General features: G+C 40.6%; 1 protein-coding gene across 6 annotated transcripts in view; it reads left to right on the plus strand.

Moving 5' to 3' along the window:
• The window catches only part of TBC1D1 (TBC1 domain family member 1), a 105,343-nt gene that overhangs the window by 13,732 nt on the left and 70,745 nt on the right, over nucleotides 1-20,866 (plus strand). The window contains exon 1 of one of the 6 annotated variants that reach the window (XM_066185604.1): nucleotides 17,896-18,088. The exons of the other annotated variants lie outside the window; for them this stretch is intronic. Within the exon in view, the coding sequence (XP_066041701.1) occupies nucleotides 18,059-18,088 (30 nt within the window). The 5' untranslated portion in view covers nucleotides 17,896-18,058. Of the gene's footprint in view, nucleotides 1-17,895; nucleotides 18,089-20,866 lie in introns of those variants that run through there. 6 annotated transcript variants of the gene reach the window in all.

Raw genomic sequence — 20,866 nt, forward strand, 5'->3', positions numbered from 1 at the left:
TAGAATGCATCATCCACCTGTTCTTTCTGATCACAGAGTAATATAAATTCCTGTATGCAGAGTAGAAGTTGGCAGACAGCACTGTCATTTTTAATTTTTTTTTTTAAAGTGAAGCAGATGCTCAGAATGCTTGAAAGTTTCCCCCTTTTTATTCTGTGATATGAACTGGAGGTTTAGAGAATTTGAGGGAAAGCCTAGAAACTTGAGCCTGATGTCTTTCCAGGAAAATATTTCTGTGACATTACCAATGCAGAACTGAAGTGTGAAGAAAGGTAAAAAGTTCAGTTCAGAATTTTAAAGGGTTACATTTTGTACTGGTGTTTTTGTTTGTGTGAGTTAGGTTTTTTGGTCCCCAAGACTCTGGACACAAGTTGTCATAACAGCCTGTAATATATGCTTGTGTTTACCAGAGCAGTTAATGCTATGATGGCAAAACACTGGGAAGAACTTTTCTGCTTAAGAGAAATATATTGCCTGTGATTTAAACAGGATCACAGCTGCACATGACATGAACAAGTCTATGTGGTGCTTCTGAATCTTCTCTCTGTAGTGTCATCAGTCAAGGACAGCTTTTGGCCTGGGCAGCTGCAGGAGTGTTACCGTGAGAGCTGCAGTGTCTGTATGGTCGCAGCAGACTGGGACACCCGCTGGAAACCTGAGCCTGCTGATTGATTTCACCTGTGCCAAATCTACCCCAAGGCAAACACAGATACGACCCATCTCCTTACACTGAGGCACTTCTTGAAATGTAGCTCTTGGACTGTTGTTGAGCTTTTTGGTTACAACTGTGACGTCTTCTGTTGTTAGGGGTCTTCAGGTTTTTTGTCCACCCATTGCTTTAACAGTTACTATGCTTTTAAACAACCTTCACCTGCTTTCATGAGTTAAAATAGCTTATGCTCTTAAGTAGATCACGCTGTCTTACCTGGAATGCAGCACTCTGTTACATGTTGTTTATGATCTGATTATGTGCTGAAGAAGCTGGTTTCAGATAATCAACACTTAGCTCTCTGTGAGGCTGCACAGAGCTGAACTTCACATTATTCATCTATAAAAGGAATGGCAGGGGCCCAGTGAACTCCTAAGCAGTTGTTGTGAGGCTTGGCTTCATGACTGTCGATTCTTGCACAACTTGTTTTTACTTTAGACTCTAAAGTATAGCCTCACTAAATACCTCATTTTTATTAGCACCATTTCCCTTTCTTGAAAGAATTCAGGGAATATAATTTTAAAGGTAGAAGTGATGTTTTTCCTCTCTGTTTTACTGCCTGATGAGTCTAGGGTGATTAAAACGTGGTTCTTCCTTTGCAAAAAAACATAAAACACTGAAACAAAATTAAGTAACTGGACTAATGTCAGTGCAAATGAGAACTTGATTTGGCAGTTTTCTGCCTCCTTATGCACCTTTAGGGTTTTTGATTAGATCTGTGTAATTGCAGACTGCTAGCACTGCTTTTTGATTTAGGACATCTGTATCCCAAATACTAACTGAAGAAAATGTAAAATACAGAAAGAAAAAAAATGCAGCAGAACAATTTAAAAATCAAATACATATTTGTGCTGTGCACATATACAGTCCGGTTTGTAAAGTAGGTCAAAGTTTAGCTGTGTAAATCCTAACAGAATATCCTGTATGATGCAAACAACCAGCTGTGCATTCAGTGCTCTCACAATTAATCAAGCTTTACAGGCTTCTTGAGTATGAGTGTGACACCAGTTCTATCCTGGGATCTGTTCAAACACTTTATGTATGTGAGCTTTTCTGTCAGGGAGCTTTAGTGGCCAGTGACCCTGTCCCTAGCAGCATTATTCCAAGCCTTTATGGGGCTCATGTCAAATCTTAGAGACTTTGTGACATTCTGCATCAGCTAAGTGCTCGTCTGTTTGCTCTCGTTTTATAAAAAATATTGCAGGATTTCCCTAAACTTTTTGTGATTACCACTTGGAGGAATTTGTGTAACACCAGTACTGCTGTTTGACTTAGTCAGAGATAATGTCTGATCAAGGAAGATGAAATTAATCACAAGGTTTTTAAAAAGAGTTGCCTATTCCCACTCTTACGGCAGCAGCAACATAAAATTTATATATTCTTGTGATTTCTTATCTTAGTGTAATAGTTAACTGTATAGTAAACTGATACTTTTCATGTATTTTTCAACTTAAATAATACTGAAAGTAGCTGTGTGTTGTGATTTTACATGCACTTTATTTTAGAGTCAGAGTTCATGCCAAGGCTATTTATTGTTCAAGGCTATTAACTGTTCCTTCAGTATTGGGGATTGTAGCAGAAATACAAAACAGCAGAACTGAGGCAAAAACATCATTAATGGTTTTGTGATGGCTTCTCATCTGATTACTAACCATTTTTTTGTCTTAACTTGTGGCCAGCACAGGTAACTGGAGCCATGAATATTTAAGCATTCTCCAGAGCTGTAGTAGACTTTTCTTTAAAAGCTCCTGTTCACACAGAGAAGAGCTTCCTTACAAATCTCCAAAGAGAAGCTGACTCCTAACATCTTAACCAAGTTTGACTCAGCTTTCCGTGGCCTTGTATTCCCTTGTTTGCTGATTTGCACATTCCCAACTTTCCCCCTATTCTTTATACTGTGGTATCACTCAGTGAGGTGTTTCAGAGCAATTTGAATATTCCAAAGGAAAAGTGACAAAAGTTTCAATGAAATCAGCATCCTAACATGATCACAGAACAGTTTAATGTGCACCTTTGTGGGAGTCAAGAGCATTGCCATCTAGAGCAGAGAGAAGGCTTGGCCTCAGATCTCCAGTTCATTCAGTCTTAAACTGCTGTGGGGTTTTAGTTCAAGTGTAATCTATGATGGTTCACTGAGGAGATTTTATAGCTGTCCTCTGTCAAAAGAGGCAATTCTGTTATTCTTTTCTCTTCTGATCTGTCCCTGGATGTACTTTTTCGTTGTTTTCCCTTGTGCTGGCACTTATATTTGTCTAGCTTTTTGTTGAGCTGTTTTAGGGGCTAAGGTAAAGGAAACTAATTTCATTCTGCTCCAAAACCAATTTAGTGCACTTTGCCAGATCACCATAGATATTTTTTGTCAAATTTCAAGTTGACATAAATCCGGAAACTAAAGTGAATATAAAAAAATTCGGGTCAAGTTTTTCCTGGTCCTTTCATAAACAGGTGGGGGAAATAGATGTGCCACACCAGGTGTACTCCAAAGGGGTCGGGCTGTGGAGCAGGAAACCTGTTGTTCTTTCTTTATAGGATGACATAGATCTTAATAGTAGGACTGTGAGGATGGGGGTGCACAGGGACACTTGCAGGCTTCCTTGGCCTCTGTACACAGAGCCACCTTTGGAGCATGGTGCTCATAACACCAAGTTTGTGGATTCAATCCCTGTATGGGCCATTCACTGAAAATTTGGGCTTGGTTATCCTTGTGGGTCCCTCCCAACTCAGAATATTCTGTGAAAGTGTCACTGGCATTGAAATCTCTCCTGCTAGTAAGGTGTGAGGATAAATCAGTGCACACCTGCCCTGTGAGTCAAAGTAGCCTTGCTGTAAAAAGACAAACATCCCAGAGTGAGTGATCTTCAACTGGGAGACACTCTATCCCCATATTACCCGAGCATTAATCATATTAAAGTCCTCAGCTTCACAACTTGTAACAATAGCAAAAAATGTAGCAACAAAGTTATCCAGCTCACCTTACTGTGGTGTAGTAAAGTCTGATTTCTGCAAAGGTGTTGGATGCAAGGCACAAAGGAAGTGAATGGGTCTCTTCACTGGCTTGCAGCCTCATCAGTCCTATGGCTTCAAACAAACACGCAGCAAGCAGACAGTACTGGGCAAATAAAAACCCAAACTAAACTGAAAAACTTGTGCCCATGGAAAAGTTCGGAGTGAGAAATAGGAGGAGTGTGAAAATGTAAGTTGTGTATACAGAATTAAGAGTTAAAAAAATACTGTTTGATTTATAGCAATATTGAATATAAACTGCATGCACACTACTACATGAAGAAATACTTAAGATGAAGGAACTCCAATGTATTTTCTGAATTACCCACTGCTGAGGCTTGCTGAAGTTGATTTAAGACTGGAAGTTTGGAAGTTTGAATGCTGCCTTATTGATCTCCAAACTCAAGTCAGAAAGTCTAATCTAGACTCAATAGATGGGTTTTATTTTTTTGTTTATTTAGTGAACACTCTTAAGTAATGCAAAGTATAAACAGTTGTGAAGTTCTTAAATTAATTTTATGGATACTTGGTGCAATGATAGTTGTATGCAGTTTAAAGCCAGAAAGTGTATAAGAAAGGGGAGAAAAAACTGCTTTGATAATAACAGTTTTTATTTTAAAAATCAGTATTACCTAAAACAGTGTTAGTTTTTTTGGCACACAGTACAATAGCATACTGAGGACAGTGTGATTTATTTAACAAATATGAGAAGATAGTTTTTGTCAAATACATGAATAAGCAAAGGCCATATCTGTCATGTAGGTTAGTACAGTCTCTACAGACAGACTAAAGAGTAGTTCTCACTCATATCTGATTGATATCTGTTGTCTTTCCTCAAGACTAGTAAAACCAAAACCTCCTATTTTCTGCTTTGAAAGTTTCATTAGGAAGCTTGGGCTTTAGCTCACTTGGAGCTACTTAAACATGGACATTCATGTTCAGGCAGTTGTTTTTTCTTCTTTTCAGATTTTAAAATGACCCTAAAAGACAAATGCAAGCCATCCACATTAAAATATGAAGATGCCAATTCATAAATTATGATACTGAGTAAATCACCTTCCCGAAATAGCTCCTTATGTTTCCATGCAGTTGGCTTTTCATTTTTAGAGTTTTGCCTTTCCTGGGCTGACATTTATGCTGTGCCCCCTAGGTCATCAGATGGGGACTCTTTGGCTGTAGTGAAGCAGAAAACCAAAGCAGAGGAGGCATATATAACTGCTGTATTTACTTTAGCAGTACAATCTCCCATCCTGTTATATGTCAAAGTGAATAATGGTAGAAAATCATTGTCGTAAAATCAGTGCTTTCCCTTGCCTGGTGTAGACATAATTGTTCTGTATTTCTGTTTTCTTTACCCTCTCTGTGGACGTCAAGTTATGGGAAGGGCTGTGGGAAATATTTTCCTAAAGAATGATTTGTGTGACTGGACAAATACAGGCTTAAATGGATATGTGTGTTTGCCCTAAAGGTTGCTCATCGAGGATCTGATATAAGGATTGAGTGGATAATGCCAGTTTATACTTGGTTTGTCCTTTGTATGAAACTGCTGGTTGATTTGGACTTCCCCTTTTTTTCCCACCCTCCCCCCACTTTTCCCAGAGTGACAGTAATTGAGATCTATTGCTGGTCATAAAAACAGCTTCACTGATGGTGATTCCTCTTGCATTGGGTTAAGTTTGGTCCTTGCAAGCTTCTTGTTTCAGCCTTTAAAAGAAACCCACAAAACTAGCTTCACAAAGGCAGGATGTGCTTCAAAATTGTATTTTTAGTAATTGTGATGTGGCTTGTTGTGTTGCTTTGTTGCTTATATGCTGTGCTTCTACTTATAAAGAACTTGCACAGGAAGAGGGAATAAAAGCTAAATCTTATAACTCCTCATTTGAGATTTTTGGAAGCCACGTTTAACACAAAGGTGTAAAGTGGAGCTTGCAGTGAATATCTGGTGGTGTATTTGCATCTAAACCTGTGGGTAACTGAAATGGAGGTGGTTTTTTGAGAGTCAGAAAGCAAATTATACATAAATCTTATTTCTGAGTCTTCGAGGCTGAAAATCTGTATGCACTTTAACTTCAGGCTGGTTCCTTTGAAGACAACAGGCATACTTGCAACAGTGACTTTAAACATGCCTGTAGATACTTGCTTGGTTAGCACCAATATATGTAATATGCATAATATATTATTCTGCTTGGTTTTGTCCTAGATTTTTTTTAATGACAGTTATGTTGTTCATGTAGGAAAAAAAGGTTTCCAATACCTGTAATTAAGTAATTTAGAAAGATTTTTAATGAAACAGTACTTTTAAAGCCAGACAAGAAAATTTATAATTCAAACACAAGAATATATTCAAGATAATTAACATGGTTGATTCAACACCACTATTACAAAAATTAGGTTTCTTTGCTTTTTTATAATTTCAAATAGAAGCATGCCATATGTCTACAAAGCAATAATTTACTAAAGTCTTAAGAAGAGCAAATCCCTGTTCATCACTTTTAATTCTCTATGGACTAAGAAAACTGTGTTCTAATGTGCATCTTCAGGTACAAACGGTGTTGGTACCTTCAGAGGTCTCTCACTGAAGCTGTATTTGGAGGCATTTCTAGAAGTTGTGTTATCATGTTAGGATTTCCTTTGTTGGACCAGCTGTCCAGCAGCAATGAGGCACTTCAGTTTTCCCGGTTTAAGTGCATATTTCAAAGCGACACAATAGTGGGTAATGACACACTGGAAGGAGGCACTCTGATTCCCAGATCAGGACTGGGATTTAGGAGAGAAAGCAGTTGCTTCTGCGGAGCTCTCTGCAGTATCTCTGCTGCTGTGGAGAGCTGCACAGCATTCCTGACAGTAACATTCCTAGCCAGGCCGTTACAGAAGCTTTTCTAATTGCAGGGAGAGAACTTCATTGCTCTTAAAAGGGATTACTCCCCGGAGTGCGTAGCTCCTTTTGTGCCTCCAATCCCTTCACAAGTTCGCAGATTCATCAGGGTTTAAGATAAGGTGTTTAAGTGCCACTTAGTGGCTGTCCGGGGCAAATGTAAGATACTGCGATTGCTGTGACAGTTTTCACCTCTTCTGCTTTCCACCAGCAGGAGAATTGCTCACCTTACCGTGGAGATACCGAGGGCTAAATCTAAAACTGGTTGAAATCAGTTGAAAGATGCTGGTGGGGTTTTCAGTAAGAAAGTTTCAGTACTGTAATTTCCGTTTTCCACTTTTTTTTTTCCCGAATTGTCCTACTGAAGTTCCGTTAGGGTTCTCCTATTGGGTTTTTTGGGGGTTTTGTTTTTCATTGGGGTGTTTTCCCAATATTTTTGCAATGCCTCTAAAAGTATTGGAATGAGTTTGCATTTTACTATGTAAAGTCTGTAGAACAGAAATACTGCTGTTTCTGGAGTTTATTCTTGTGTGTTGAATTTCACAAAACAAGACGTGCTTAACATTGGTGAGTGCTTGAAATCAGCCACTGTTCTGGGGTGTTTCAGCTCCCCTCAGCAGAATATCTGACAGATGTGAAGACATTAGCTCTCTAGTCATGGTAGGAGCTTGCTATGGTAAGTTTTTATGTGTGAAAGGACAAAAGTTTATCTTCTAGAAACTTGCAGGACTTCTGAATATTCTTCACATGTATGTTATTAATTGTGTACTGAACCAGATACATCCTTAAGACATATAAGGATATAGTAGCAACTTGATCTGTGATTTAAGTGGGGGCAATTCTCAAAAGAATAGCTTTTACATCTCATAGTGCCTGCATTGCCTGAATGCAGGGTTCCTCTTTACTGGGAGGAGGTTTCCAGTGGGCTTTCTGCAGTGTACTGCAGAAGGCATGCTTCAAGTTTTTATTTAGAATGGAGTTGTCTTTTGGGGTTTTTTTTCTTCTCTTTCAGTTTTTGTGTTTAATAGACTATCCATATGCATGCTAGATTTGGAAGAGTCAGAAAAGTTCCCAGGAACCCCAAACAAACAAAACACAGATTTCTGATTACATTTCTTGTTAACGTTACAGCACAGAAACTGTCAAGGTCTCAGGATAAACCCCTTCACACGTGTTGAAACAATGTACTTCCAACAAGCCATATAAAACCTAGATACGTGACAAATTTTCCTTAGCCTGATAACCCTCAATGACCTGACTTTAAGTACACGTTTGGACAGGCATATCAGCCTGTTCTGGAAGTCTTGATGCCAGCTTGAAACATCAGCTGAATTAGACTTCCAGGTTTTTGTCTTAACTGGAGTTGTGAGTAAAATCAAAGCACTTGCATGGGGTTGACATTGTGGATCTACAGTGAGAGAAAGTAATACTTGATTCTTATTAAGTTCTTGTTGTTTGACTGTATATTACAGCTTTTTGCATGCTAAGAGAAAAAACTGGGAAGATTGATTAAAACTGGCCTATATTCTACTCATAAATTATAATTGAAAGCAATGGGACACTTGAGAATTTAATATACCCTGAATGAAATGTCCTGTTTAATATCTTTATCAGTGATCTGGACAGGGGGATCAAAGGCACACTCAGTAAATTCACAGATGACATCAAGTTGAGCAGGAATGTTTGTAGGAGGGCAGGAACGCTCTGCAGAGGGATCTGGACAGGCTGGATAAATAGGCCAAGGCCATTTGCAAGAGGTTCAACATGGCAAAGTGCTGGATCCTACATTTGAGTCACAACAACCCCAGGCAGTGCTACAGGCTGGGGCAGAGTGGCTGGAATGTGGCCACAGCCAGCTGAACATGAGCCAGGATGTGCCCAGGTGGCCAAGAAGGCCGGTGGCATCCTGGCCTTTGTCAGAAATAGTGTGGCCAGCAGGACCAGGGCTCAGAACTGGTGAGGCCACACCTTGAGTGCTGTGTCGAGTTCTGGGCCCCTCACAACAAGAAAGACATTGAGGGGCTGGGCCAGAGAAAGGCAAAGGAGCTGGGGAAAGAAAGCTCTGGAGCACAAGGCTTATGAAGAGCAGCTGAGGGAGCTGGAGGTGTTCAGCCTGGAGAAGGCTCAGGGGAGACCAGATCACTCTTTGCCATTATCTGAAAGGAGATTGTAGTGAGGTGGGGATTGGCCACTTTTCCCAAGTAACAAGTGACAGGTTGAGAGGAAGTGGCTTCAATTGCACCAGGGAAGGTGGATGTTAAATTGGATATTAGGAAAAAAAATCCTCAGTAATAGGGTTGTCAGGTATTGGATCAGGCTGCTCAGGGAAGTGGTAAAATCACCATCCCTGGAAACATTCAAGAAATGTGTGCATGTGATACTTGAGGACATGGTTTAGTGGTGAATATGGCAGTGCAAGTTAGTGGTTGTACTTGATGATCTTACAGGTCTTTTCCAACCTAAATTGGTTCTAAAAGACCTGCTCAGATGACTTCTGAGGTTCACTTATCCGTTTGAGTCTTTGTGCCTGTGAACACATTCAAATATATGAGTTAAGACTTGTAAGTTATTCAAGTATGTGAGCTCAGACTTTCAGTGGTATCTGTGAATATACTTCAGTGAAGAATTCAGCTGTCTAGCCCATCCATCCAGCTTTGTACAGGTTTCTCCTGGAATGCCAGTTCCCTATTGGTGCTAAGAATCCCCAGAAAGGAGGAAATGGCAGAACTGACCCATGATTAGTTATGAATTTATGTATTTCAGTAGTGTACTGCATGTCAACTAATAATTTAGACTTTATTCCTGAAAATATGTACACATTTCCAAATTTTTCCAACTCCATGAGTCTTACATGAAATGATGCGACTGTCTCCCCTTCTTGGTGATAAGATGGTTAACAGAACCTGTGGGGAGGGGCTGCGTGGATCCATGTGTTTTTGGATGGCTGACTCAGCACTGCAGAGGCTCCCATTGTTGTGGCAGAGGAGCGGAAGCGCAGTCAGCACATGTGGGTGAAATGTGCAGTGGTGACTTACAGTAGTATATCCTGAGCCCTTTGAAGCCATGCAGTTTTATCAAAACCACAAAAGAGCCATAAGGACAAATCCTGCTGCTGCTGTCTGTTTTAAAAGCCTCTCTATTGTGTGTTATATTTCACAAATGTTTTCCAGTGTGTTTTTTAGAAGTTAAAACAGAATTGTCTTAAAGTAACTAAATGTGGAGTGTTGTTTGTAATGGAACCTGGAACTGTAAATTTCTGAATGGAAAGCCAACTGAACCATGGGGTAGGTGATTTTTCAGATTGGTAAAGACAGTGTTTGAACCTTGGTTTGAAAGATGGTTTTATTGCCATTTTGTGGCTTTCACTGTAATTGAAAGACAGTATGACTTAGCCAAAAATACAAAAGCAAAAGAGTCCATATCACTGGTGAAGATACATGCAATGGGTTAATAAGCCTGCAGAAGAGTGTAGGAAGGGGAGAGATTAGAAATAGTAAGGTAAAATTGCAAGGGAGCCTTGCTGGTAAAGTTTTCCGCTTTCAAGACAGCTGAGAAGGAATATAATCAACAGCACAACATAGCATAATAAAAGTCACAGATAATTTAATAAAAAGGCAGATTTATATGCTCCATAAAAAAATACTGTACATGCAAATTATTATGTTAGTAAATTTCAGTGTATTCTCAATTTCACATTACACTGGAAATATCTAGGGAAGGACTGTGCTGCAGCTTGTAATCAAATGGAAGGCTGGTGATGATAAGTGATGTAGAGCAAGGGTTGGGCAGGCAGCTGAGTGCACTTCTTAATCAACTGCAAGGGGCTGCAATAGTTCTCAGTTGGCTGCTGCAGTTCTCTCACCAGGGTTTTTTCCAAGAGCACCCGAGCGGGGAGGCTTATGATGTGAGGGCAACCTTACAGACATTAAAATTTCTTCAGCTTGATTATGGAAAAGAGCAGGACAATTCAGCATTTGTTTCCTCTTTTTGTTATCTATGCTTGAGATTTGTAAGGATATAGTAACAACTTGGTCTGTGATTTCAGTGGGGCCAGTTCTCAAATAAATAGCTTTTTCACTCAGCTGCCCATCACATGTGAACTGCAATATAGCTCCATTGACTGTAGGTAAGTTCTGGACCCTACACCTACTGGGAGAGAAACATGAACTGATAGTTCTTATTGTTAAGCAATTCCCAGGAAAACCAAGAATATTTTGGTTTGGGGGTAGAAAAGTTAACACTTAGAGTTTTATTTTAACTGTTGGTGTTTTTTCAGTTTACTGAAATGGAGGTTGCTTTAGAGTATGTGAACTACAATATAAGCTCATTAGAATCTGTGTACTGTCTATGGCGATTGTGGCTGGATTAAATAATTTTCAATCAATCAAGAAATCAATGCTGTTAGAAATTTAGTTATTATGTAAATTGTGGAGAACTGAGAAGGCTGGCTACTTTTCATGGCTCTTCATACTATGCAACTCAATATACTTCCCTAGTCTCCTACTGTTGCAACCAAAGTATACAAAATAATATGCCTAGGACAGTGGGACTATTTTTCTATCTATTAATAATTATGTGAACAAAGAGCTGGGCTATAACTCTGTAAAATGATGCATACATGATTGCTTATTTTATATTACTCATTACTACAGTGTTCTAGTAGGCTACAGTAAATAACTAATCTAACATTGTCCCATGTAATGGAAATAGGCATTCATGGTATATATGTCTCCCATATGGGAGAACTGATAAAATTATATAGCATATGGGGAATTGATAAAATTATAATTATGTTTTGATTTTAACCAGTCAAATGAGAGGTGGCATGTTCTGTTCATAGGTTTTCCTCAATACTTTCTAGACATTTTTTACTCTGTAACTTATCTATTATTGGAAGTAGAAGTGCTTAGTAGTTTGTAGGATTTTTTCCACTGTGAGGTAATGCTTCTTTACAAAGGAAATGAGACCGATCTTCAAATGAATTGTCTTTTTTCCCTATCTGACTGAGTTAATCATATAAGCTTTAAGATCAATAAGCACTTTAAGTATAGCTTTTAACTAATTGTATTTTAAAAATGTTTTTTTAAACTTTAAGAGGGTTTTTTTTTTTTTTCTTTCTGAGATCTGTGAGTGCTTATCACAAAGAATCAGCAGTAAGATGATAGAAAAGGGTGTAAAGTCCTTTCAGGACCATGTATCTAGTGCCAGGGGACATTAATGGCAATTTGATTTTCACATGTTTTGCATCCCAGTGCTGGAAGATTTTTAAAACAAGGAGTCTTGCATAATTAGTATTTTATAGTTTATCCAGTCGTGTCAGGGTATGTGTGCATCTGCTGCTCTCCGCAGAGCCACCTCAGCATTCTGGAGAGCTCAGCTAAGTTATCCCTTAGCTTGGTGACACTGAAAAGACCAAAAGCTACTGCCTTACAAGGCGGAAAAAATAGAAGGTTTCCAGCTGTTTCAGCTACAGTCAAGACTTAGCTGATGATCTCAATGGCTTGACCTGTGTGTTTGTCATTGCACACTAGGAGCATCCCCATTTATTTTGTGCTCTGTAATTTGCTTCTGCAGTTTCCTGGTTTGCTCTGCCTGTTTCCTGCTCTTCCTGCTCATTTCACAGCTTCCAGAAAACCCTCATTACTAAACAGAATAAATGCATGGAACCTCTGATGTCTCTTTGTGGCAGTTCCCTGCTGTTGCTCATTTTCCATATGATCCTTGTGGGTTTTTTGCATCCAACTATTCAGATCAAAGTGACCTCCTCACAAGAGATCTTCATAAGTCTTGCTTGGACTTATCTGTAGATTCAGACTGTGTTTTTTCACTCATTTATAGAGATCTGATAATTTGATTACAATTATATCACTCAGCAGCGTGCATTTCATCTTGGTCAAATGCAGACATATGATTATGCTTGAGTGGAATTAGTCACAACCCATGGCAAAGTTCCTGACAGCTTTAAGCTTTATTTTGCTGTCTGTGGGAAGACAAAAAATACACAATCCAGCATAATGCTTGCCAATCCAAAGTTTGCTTATCAATGTTTTTGAAAGTGTTTGAAGTGGCACAGTGATTTCAGTCCAGATGTGCTCTTTGCATCAGATGACACTAATGTTTATGAATAGGTAGCAGTGGACCCTAAAGCTAGATTGTTTCTGTTATGCTGATTATGTATAGCCTTGGTTACCTTTACAGGATGATGGATTCCACATACTGTGAGTAGTATTTTCTCCAGTCCCTTGTTTGACTAAGGATTTCACTAAAGCCCTTCCACTCTGAATTTTCTGGAGCAAGTACTAAGAAATTATCCATTCTGTTCAAGGTAACTGACTGATCATCCCAGCATCTGCTATCACCCACAACTGCCTTCTAACAGGGCATAAGGAAAGCACAAACTATTTTCTCCAGATAGAACTTCTCAAATTAAAAAAAGAATGCCTAAATACTTTCTTGTTCAAAACAGACCCATGGGGAAGAATCTGAAGATAATGGTAGCCAATCAGGAAAGCTGCTTCAACCTTATGAGGTGTTTTATCCTCTAATACTCTCATGACCTCGCTCCAGCTGATGTAACCCTGCCTCTAGGATATTACTTGCCATGGGAAGATTTCAATTCTACGGTCTGCTGAGTGAACAACGTGGCCCATGTGCTCTTACACTTCTCTCCTACAGGTGTAGGTCACCTTTCCCTTCATAGATCTTGCTTTCCCTCAGTCCTCTTGCTGAGGTGCAATTGAGCCTCAGCACATGGTAACCCTCTTATGCTCTGACACTGTTGGAAAGAGAAGGGATAGTGGGGAAGAGGAAGGGAGGAGGACAGATAGCCCATCACCAACATGACTTTTCATTCCTAAGTGAGAAATCCTAATATCACTTGAATCAAAGCATTTTAGCAATTTCAAATTTTGTGGTGGAAAAGGCAATTATATGTAAGCTAAATGTACAGGAGATGTTGGAAAGGACTCTGCTGCTGAATTAGTGCCCAGCAGTCTGGTGAGGAACTGTTCTATCCTGTCTGCCACATGGGGAGTGAATTGCAAGTTATCTCTGGGCACCAGCCCAATGTCATAATTTTTCATATTTGCTACTGGTTAGCAAATAGCCAGAAAAATTCACTCACAGTACTAAGATTATCCAAATCCGTGTAATTTCTGTTTCCACTGAGCATCTAGAAAGCACCAAGAAAGTCATCCCAGGTGCTTTGGTGAAAGGTGGATTTCATCTTTAGCATGGGCAGTAGGCTCCTATGCACTTTAACACAAAGGGAAAGCCACTACCAGTCTGTGGTTAGGTGTTGGGTCTTGCTGTTGTCTTTCATCAGGGGGCTGGTGCAGATCTGGTTTGGTGGAGTAGTTTGGTTTTATGATTAATATTTTATTTTTGTATTGAGAAAAAAGTTTGCTTATAATTTAGCCAAAAGTAACAAAGCTTACTCTTTTCTTCACCACAGTATCTATTCAGAGGCCACTGAATTAGGCTTGATTGAGTCTTTGGATAGGATGAAATCCAGAGGATTCTTTACTCTTTTCCATTGATGGATTCAGATAAATAACTTTTTGCATCTCACATTGTGTGAAGGTGCCATAAAAGTCTAGTGTTTCGTTAGACGTCTTTATTTTGGTATGATTTATTACAGCTGCACCTAAGAACCAAAACATTATTACATTTTGAATTCACATCACAAATAGTACTCTTGCAGTAGTTTCTTTCTTTCTCTTCTTTCTCTGATAAAGTAGAAACCATCACACCTGGAAGGGGAAAGGATGAGACAATACTCAGGGAAATCCTAAAGAACAGTGAGAAATAAGTTATAAAGGGTAAAAATTGTGGATGTTTTTAAACAAAGACCAAATATTGGAAAGGGATAATAAATGGCAGGCTTTTTTTTTTTTTCCTTGTATTCTTTTCACCTGAATTTATCAAGACCTTCTTGTGTACAGGAAGGAAGGAGATAAGTGAAAGTTGCAAATGAATGTGGACAGAGAGGATAATTCATGAGAGGAATAACTGCCAAAATATGTTTAAGTACAATTCAGAAGAAAAAACTAAATGGGAATAGGATCTGCTTTAAAATCACCACTAGTTGTAACAACAGAGCAACAGAAGAGGCCAGTTCTCAGGTACCACAGCTGTGGCTATACCCTTAATGCAAGTTCTTGTGAGACATCATTCAGTGATGATGCACTGTGAACACACAAAAATATTTATGGCCATTAAACCTAGAGAAACTGTAATCAGAGGAAAATGAGCCAGAAATACTTCTTTTTTGAGTTGAAAGGTCAACTGCACCCTTCTTTCTTCTTAATATTTTCTTATGTCTCCCTTCTCTTTTTTTATCTCTTTCATTCTCCAGATTGCTTCTTTTAATGGAGAAAAGTTTGTTGGAGAAATAATAATAGGGATATTCGTGTATGTGTAAATTTATGTAGGACATCTGTAAAACAGAAAGTTCACCTTTCTGATGATGTGGCTTTGAAGTATTTTAATTGTTGCTATTTTGAAGACAGCCACAAATATCTTGCTAATACTTTCCATAACATGGAACAGCTTATAGGACTGAGGGGTTTGTTTTGATTTTTTAAGAGATCATACACTTGGATAAGATGGTGTCAAGTGCTACTTACTATTTATGTAGTACAGATGTTATTCCCTGGCCCTGAATTTTTCCATTTCCCCAAAATGGGTACGTAGTATTTTTGGAGAGACAGTTATCTACACAAGACAAACTTAAAATACTAAAATACAGAGGTTCTCTTTTTAGAAATTTGAACATCCTGAAAACTGAATGCAGTTATTGTTCCCACTACATTACTAAATGCATCTTTTTTGGAAGGTAAACAACACAGTGACCTTTTCATTTTCACAGAAGAATTTCATGTATTACTAAATGTTTTTATAGCTGAACACTTAAGCTTCACATCCAGCTGTTTCCCAAATGCCAGTGTGTCCACTTCTCCTTCCTTCAGGGCCAGCATCTATCATCTCTGTTTAACAGATGAACTAAAGCAGAGAGAGCAGTTATCTAGCATGCCTGAAAGCCATGTTAACAGCAGAAACTGGAATTCATTCATTGTTACTCTATCTCGTAATTCAGTATCTTCACCGCCAGACCACTCTTCTTCCCAGTCCCATAAAAGCATGTAGAAGTTTTCAGAGTGCATTTAAAATCATACAAATGTCACTATAACAACTAGATGCAACAGGTTTGAAGTTAAGTAGTGTGAGGTAACACACTGGAGATGGCTGTTTGAGCCAGTTGCAGACAGGGCGAGAAGCCAGATATCCTGACTGACATCAGTGTTGAATGTGGACTTGGGGGCAGATGTATGTATTGCTAGTTTAAAATTGTGTAAGGATGTCAGTTGGGAAGGGGAAGCTGGAAAAAGTCCCAAGCTGGCTGGATCTCCTCAGAGAAAGGGGAAGAAATAATTATTTAGAAGTAATATTGTTCACACTCAGTGTTAGAGAAATGAGGCTCTTGAGACTCTCATGCTACCACCAAATATAGTGGTGATAATGTGCTGTATAGTGGTTATGAGCAGCGCATAATGAGAAGCATTCTGCCTTGCTCCTGCCCTCAGTTACTTTCTGAAATAAAAGCAGACCTGGTTCTATACTTGAGATGGTATTATTTCTAGAGTTCTTTCAGGTTCTGAGTTTAAGGCCCTGAGAACAGACGTTATTTTTTCATGTATGTGCTCTGTACATCATGAACAGTAGCAGCAGTGAAAATTTCTCCATCTATCATGCCAGTAAGCCTTTAGAGACTGCTACCAGAATGGGTATCAATCATATTTAGTCACTGCTACCAGAATGGGTATCAGTCATATTTAGTCACTTATTTGGCTTACAGCTAAGAACACCTGTACAATTGACAGAGAGAACCACTGGCCATCTTTGTGAATTATCTTTAATCTGTAGAACTATTAAGAAAATGGAACTCTATATTCTCCTTTTATGGAGATCTGAAATGTGTTTAAGGTTTTCATTTCAGAAACTGTTGCTTAGGTAGAGCACGGGAAGAACCACTTCCGTGTTGCCCCCTCATCCCTCTGTGACCCATTACAGACATACAGCAGTGCTAGGGCACTCACCCGCACCACCACGTTAGGAGGTGATAGAGCTCTCTGGCAGCTCGCTGCCTTGTTTGCTTTGCATGAGCCAATCTCAGGGCTGCAAGGTCATGCAGTCTGAGGCAGGCACCAAAACTACCCGTTTTCTGCCTCAGTGAGCTGTGAGGTTGGCTCTGGTTCTCCCCAGCCCATGTGCAGGGATGTCACTCTTTCCCTTCTGTTTTCATTTAATAACTCAAACAACTGGAGCAGTGTCAGCTCTAACGCGGAGATCATTCCATTGGCTGTAATTGTGGAAGTGCAAGCATATGCAGGGCACTCTCACAGTGGAGCAGCTGTCTCAGTGAGTGTCTTTGGGCAAAACGAAGAGCTGCATTTGGCACTTCATCATCCAACTTTGACCAGTTGAATTTTATTGAGAAGTGCATAGCAGACCCCTATGCTTTCCTATTACAGTTGTGCAAATCTGGTTCTTCATGTTGTTTCTGTGAGGTGGTGGAAAATAAAAGGCTTTTTGTTTTGAGCCCAGTGGATTATTTCCTGTGAACTCCAAGCCTTTTTTTCCTTTCCTGGTTCTGTGCCCTTCCTCCAAACTCAGGAAAATTAGGTGTTTCAGGCAGCCCTACGGCCACTTAGAAAGCGAGGAGGGTGTTCACAGCCGGCTCAGCCGGAGCACCGACAGGAATGAGCATTCCTGGCTGAGTGGCAAGTAACATCCCTGGACCTGCCGGAAACATGTACACTACCGTCTGGCCTTCCACAGAGGAGTCTGATTTCTGGAAGTTGAGCTGTTAGTGTGTGATGTCAAATGCCATTAGTTAACACGAATGGCAAGACAGACTGGAAGTGTAACATTTCACAGTGGTTTCAAACAAATGATTTTTCGCTCGATCCTTTAAGGTTGGGAATGGCTTCGATGCCGGCATGTTCTCAGAAAGTTTTAGTTACGGATGCCGTCGTCAGCGCTGAATTACGTGGCCGGGCAGCGCGAGGCGGCGGCCGACGGTTGTCTGCTTTGGCCGGGTGCGCTGCCGGGGGGCGAGCCCGCTCCCTTTCCGAGCACTCTCCCGAGCCTGCTCCCTTTCCGAGCACTCTCCTTTCCCGAGCCCGCTCCCTTCCCGCAGCCGGGCGCGGGGAGTCCGCCGGAGGCGGAGCGCGGCGGGGGCGGGACGCGGCCGCGGCCCTTCCTTTCCTTCCCTTCCCGCCCCGCAGCCCCGCGGCTGCAGCCGGCGCCGCCACGGGCAGTGTCCCCGGCGCGGAGAGTCGCGGTGCCGGCGTTCGGGGACACTCCAGGAGGGCCGGTCCCCTCCCGGCGCATGAGGCGGTGGGAGCGGCGGGCGGGAGAGGCGGAGAGGAGCGGCTGGAGCCGGGAATCGCCGTGCCGGAGCCCCTAGGATGTCACCATTGTTCAGCTGGGTGGCCAAGGTAGGCGGCGCGGCGCCCGCCGCCCTCCGCGCTCGGGAAGTAAAGTCCAGCCTTGCAGATGTTCGCGTGTAATTTCAAGGCTAGTCGGTCGTCTCTGGGAAGGGAGCGGAGCCCTGCTGTATTGTTCAGCCAGGGAAAAGGAGTACTCAAAGTGACCAGTAAAGTCAACCTGCTGTCAGACGGCTTGGGTTTATTTAGGGGCTAAAAGCGAAGCTTCAGGTCTTGTTCTACGTTTTTGCGGGTCTGCCGAAGGGGAGAGCTGTAATTAAAACTGCTTAGAAGGCCTGATCTTAGTGCCTGTTGAAGTCTAACGCTACTTTTGCACTCTGGGGAATGTGTAACAGCGCTCCCACTGTTTGTTTTGGAGTCTTTTTTTTTTTCCCCCATGGTTTTTGTCATGCTCTGAATTTATGCAGAACAATAACTTGGATTTTAGTTGGACACTTACGCGTTTAACTATGACAATGCGCGTGTCGTGCTGGCGTCTTCATCTGTGTGGCTAGGGCTTCAATAGGATTTTCCACTGTAACTGAAATTACATGTGAATACAAAGCAGTAAAGATGGTTAAAGATCTCTGCAGTTGTGAGTTGATGTCTAAGAAAAATTCTAAAGTAACAGTCATTCTGAATTTAAAATGAGCTGCAAATGATATTCTGTGTCAAGGCACAATTTAACACGTAGAAGAAGACAAGGGTGTGAAAAAGCTGTATGGCAGTCAAGAATTGTGGGTTCCTCGAATAAATCAGTTGGGGAAAAAAAACCCTGTATCTTGAAATTAAACAAACGGCGTAGGCTTCTAGACAGACCACATAAAACCTGATTCAACCTTCTCTGTTGTCAGGTGTAAATGGTCAGTTGCCTAATTACTTCTGCATCCCTGTTCCTGACTATTTAACGGGTGAAATACCTACCCTCGGGTGATGCTAAGAGGGAAGTGCTTGATATGTGACTGTTGCCTTTGTTCAGGTTCTCAGATAGAAGGATTTGCTCCATTCTGCTTTGAATGGACTTTTAGACACACCCTGATAAACCGAAATGTGTCCTTCTCTCTTTCTACCTGCTTATTTTTCTCTGGGTGAAGACCTGTTGGGTGGAACACGTGTAGTTACCTCTCCTGTCACTCCTCAGGCTCTGTCATGCATAACATAAGACCCGGTTTCCTGTCTTATCTGAAGGAATGATTCCGGCTGATGCCCGTCCCGACTCTTATATATATGCCGGTCTCCTATACATGTGGCTGCTGTCAAAGATGAGTGATGCCATTGAGTGCGGACTTTAAGGATGCCCCCAAGGGATGGCTCATTTCCTTCCCTTATTGTTCACTTGTCAGCTGGGCAAGGCAGCTGGTCGGAGAGGAGTTGGTGGAGGAGGAGGTCGGAACTTGCCCACCGAGAGTTCGCTCTGTTTTTAGACAAACAAGCTCTTGCACAAACACACTTCTAACTGCTTTCAGGAGTGCTTTCTGGGCTTTCAAAACTAATTATTTCAATGCTGGTACCTCACAACTACTTAGTTTTATTCTTTTGATGGCCATTAATTGTCAGCACTAATTTGGGAAGGAAAGCAAGGCAGTGTACTTAGAAATATAAAATGAGGCTCGATAATAGAGAAAGCTTTCCTGCCTGCCAAAATCTGATCAGTAAAAATGTGGGAGCTGGTGCTGTGGGCTTTCAACACAAATGCAAGCCCTTCCAGTTTTTATGAGATGGTGGCCCATTCCAGAACAGGGAAGGACTCTAGGATGGGGGGAGGAGGAAACTGTCCTCCTCCAACGAAAGCTGTCCCCTTGCACCTATTACTTAAAAATGAGTGACCCCCCACTTAAGTAAGTAAGTATTTTGTCTCACCAGGCCTGCAGATAGTCGCATGTGAAGCAAGTTACTCCCATGTGCTTTAAAATTGATTACCCTGGTGTTTGTATAAACATTACCTTTTAACATGTCTTGTTTACACATTTTACATGCAGTTTTACCCAGCTTGTCTCTTACCTACACACAGGCTCCTCAGGGCTGAGTTTTGTAGTGCTGCCAGGCTCAGCCATGGGGCCCATTCTGGGCTGGAGGGTAAAGCCCTACCTGAGTCTTGTATGAATTGATGTTGCCCCCATTGGCCATATGGATACTGGCTAAATCCCTGAATGATGGCTCTGTGGATAATGAAGTCTAAAGTACTGACTTGTTTTAGTCTCCTAAAATTATTTAAATAAAAAATAATAGTTATACGTGTTTATTCTGCATGGTTTGATACAGTTAGACAACTGACTTAAGGGAAATCTTTGACTAAGCACCTAAAAGAACTGTCTCTTGAAAGTGTAAACTATGTTTGCACTGTTCTGAGTAGAAAATACAGTTGCTTTTGTAGATACACAAAGACTATTCATATTCAGTTTAGATCTCTGAAGTAACTGTTACTAAAAATAATAATTTTGGGGGTTGAAAAATGTCAAAGCTTTCAATCTCAAAAAAAAGACATGCAGAGTTTTAGTGGTAAACTGCACATTATTAATTCATTAGTAGGAGATAATAATGCAGTTACAAGTGTTAAAAGTAATTTTATTTCTGCTCCCATAATATTTAATACACATTTAGTTAAAAGAGAACACATTTAGTTAAAAGAGATTTGTCTTAGTTCTTTACAAATTTCTTAATGTTAAAATGCAAATTTCTCTTCAGAAGCAGCTTTACAGCAACCAGAATTAGAGAACTGGTTGCTGAAGGAATAGAAACAGTTCTTAGTTCAAGAAATTGTATAAATTGAAAATGTTGAATAAATGTGTC

The sequence above is a fragment of the Chamaea fasciata genome, unplaced genomic scaffold (genome assembly GCF_029207755.1).
Source record: "Chamaea fasciata isolate MVZ Bird 193981 ecotype frontalis unplaced genomic scaffold, bChaFas1.0.hap1 SCAF_6, whole genome shotgun sequence".
Taxonomy (NCBI): Eukaryota; Metazoa; Chordata; class Aves; order Passeriformes; family Sylviidae; genus Chamaea; species Chamaea fasciata.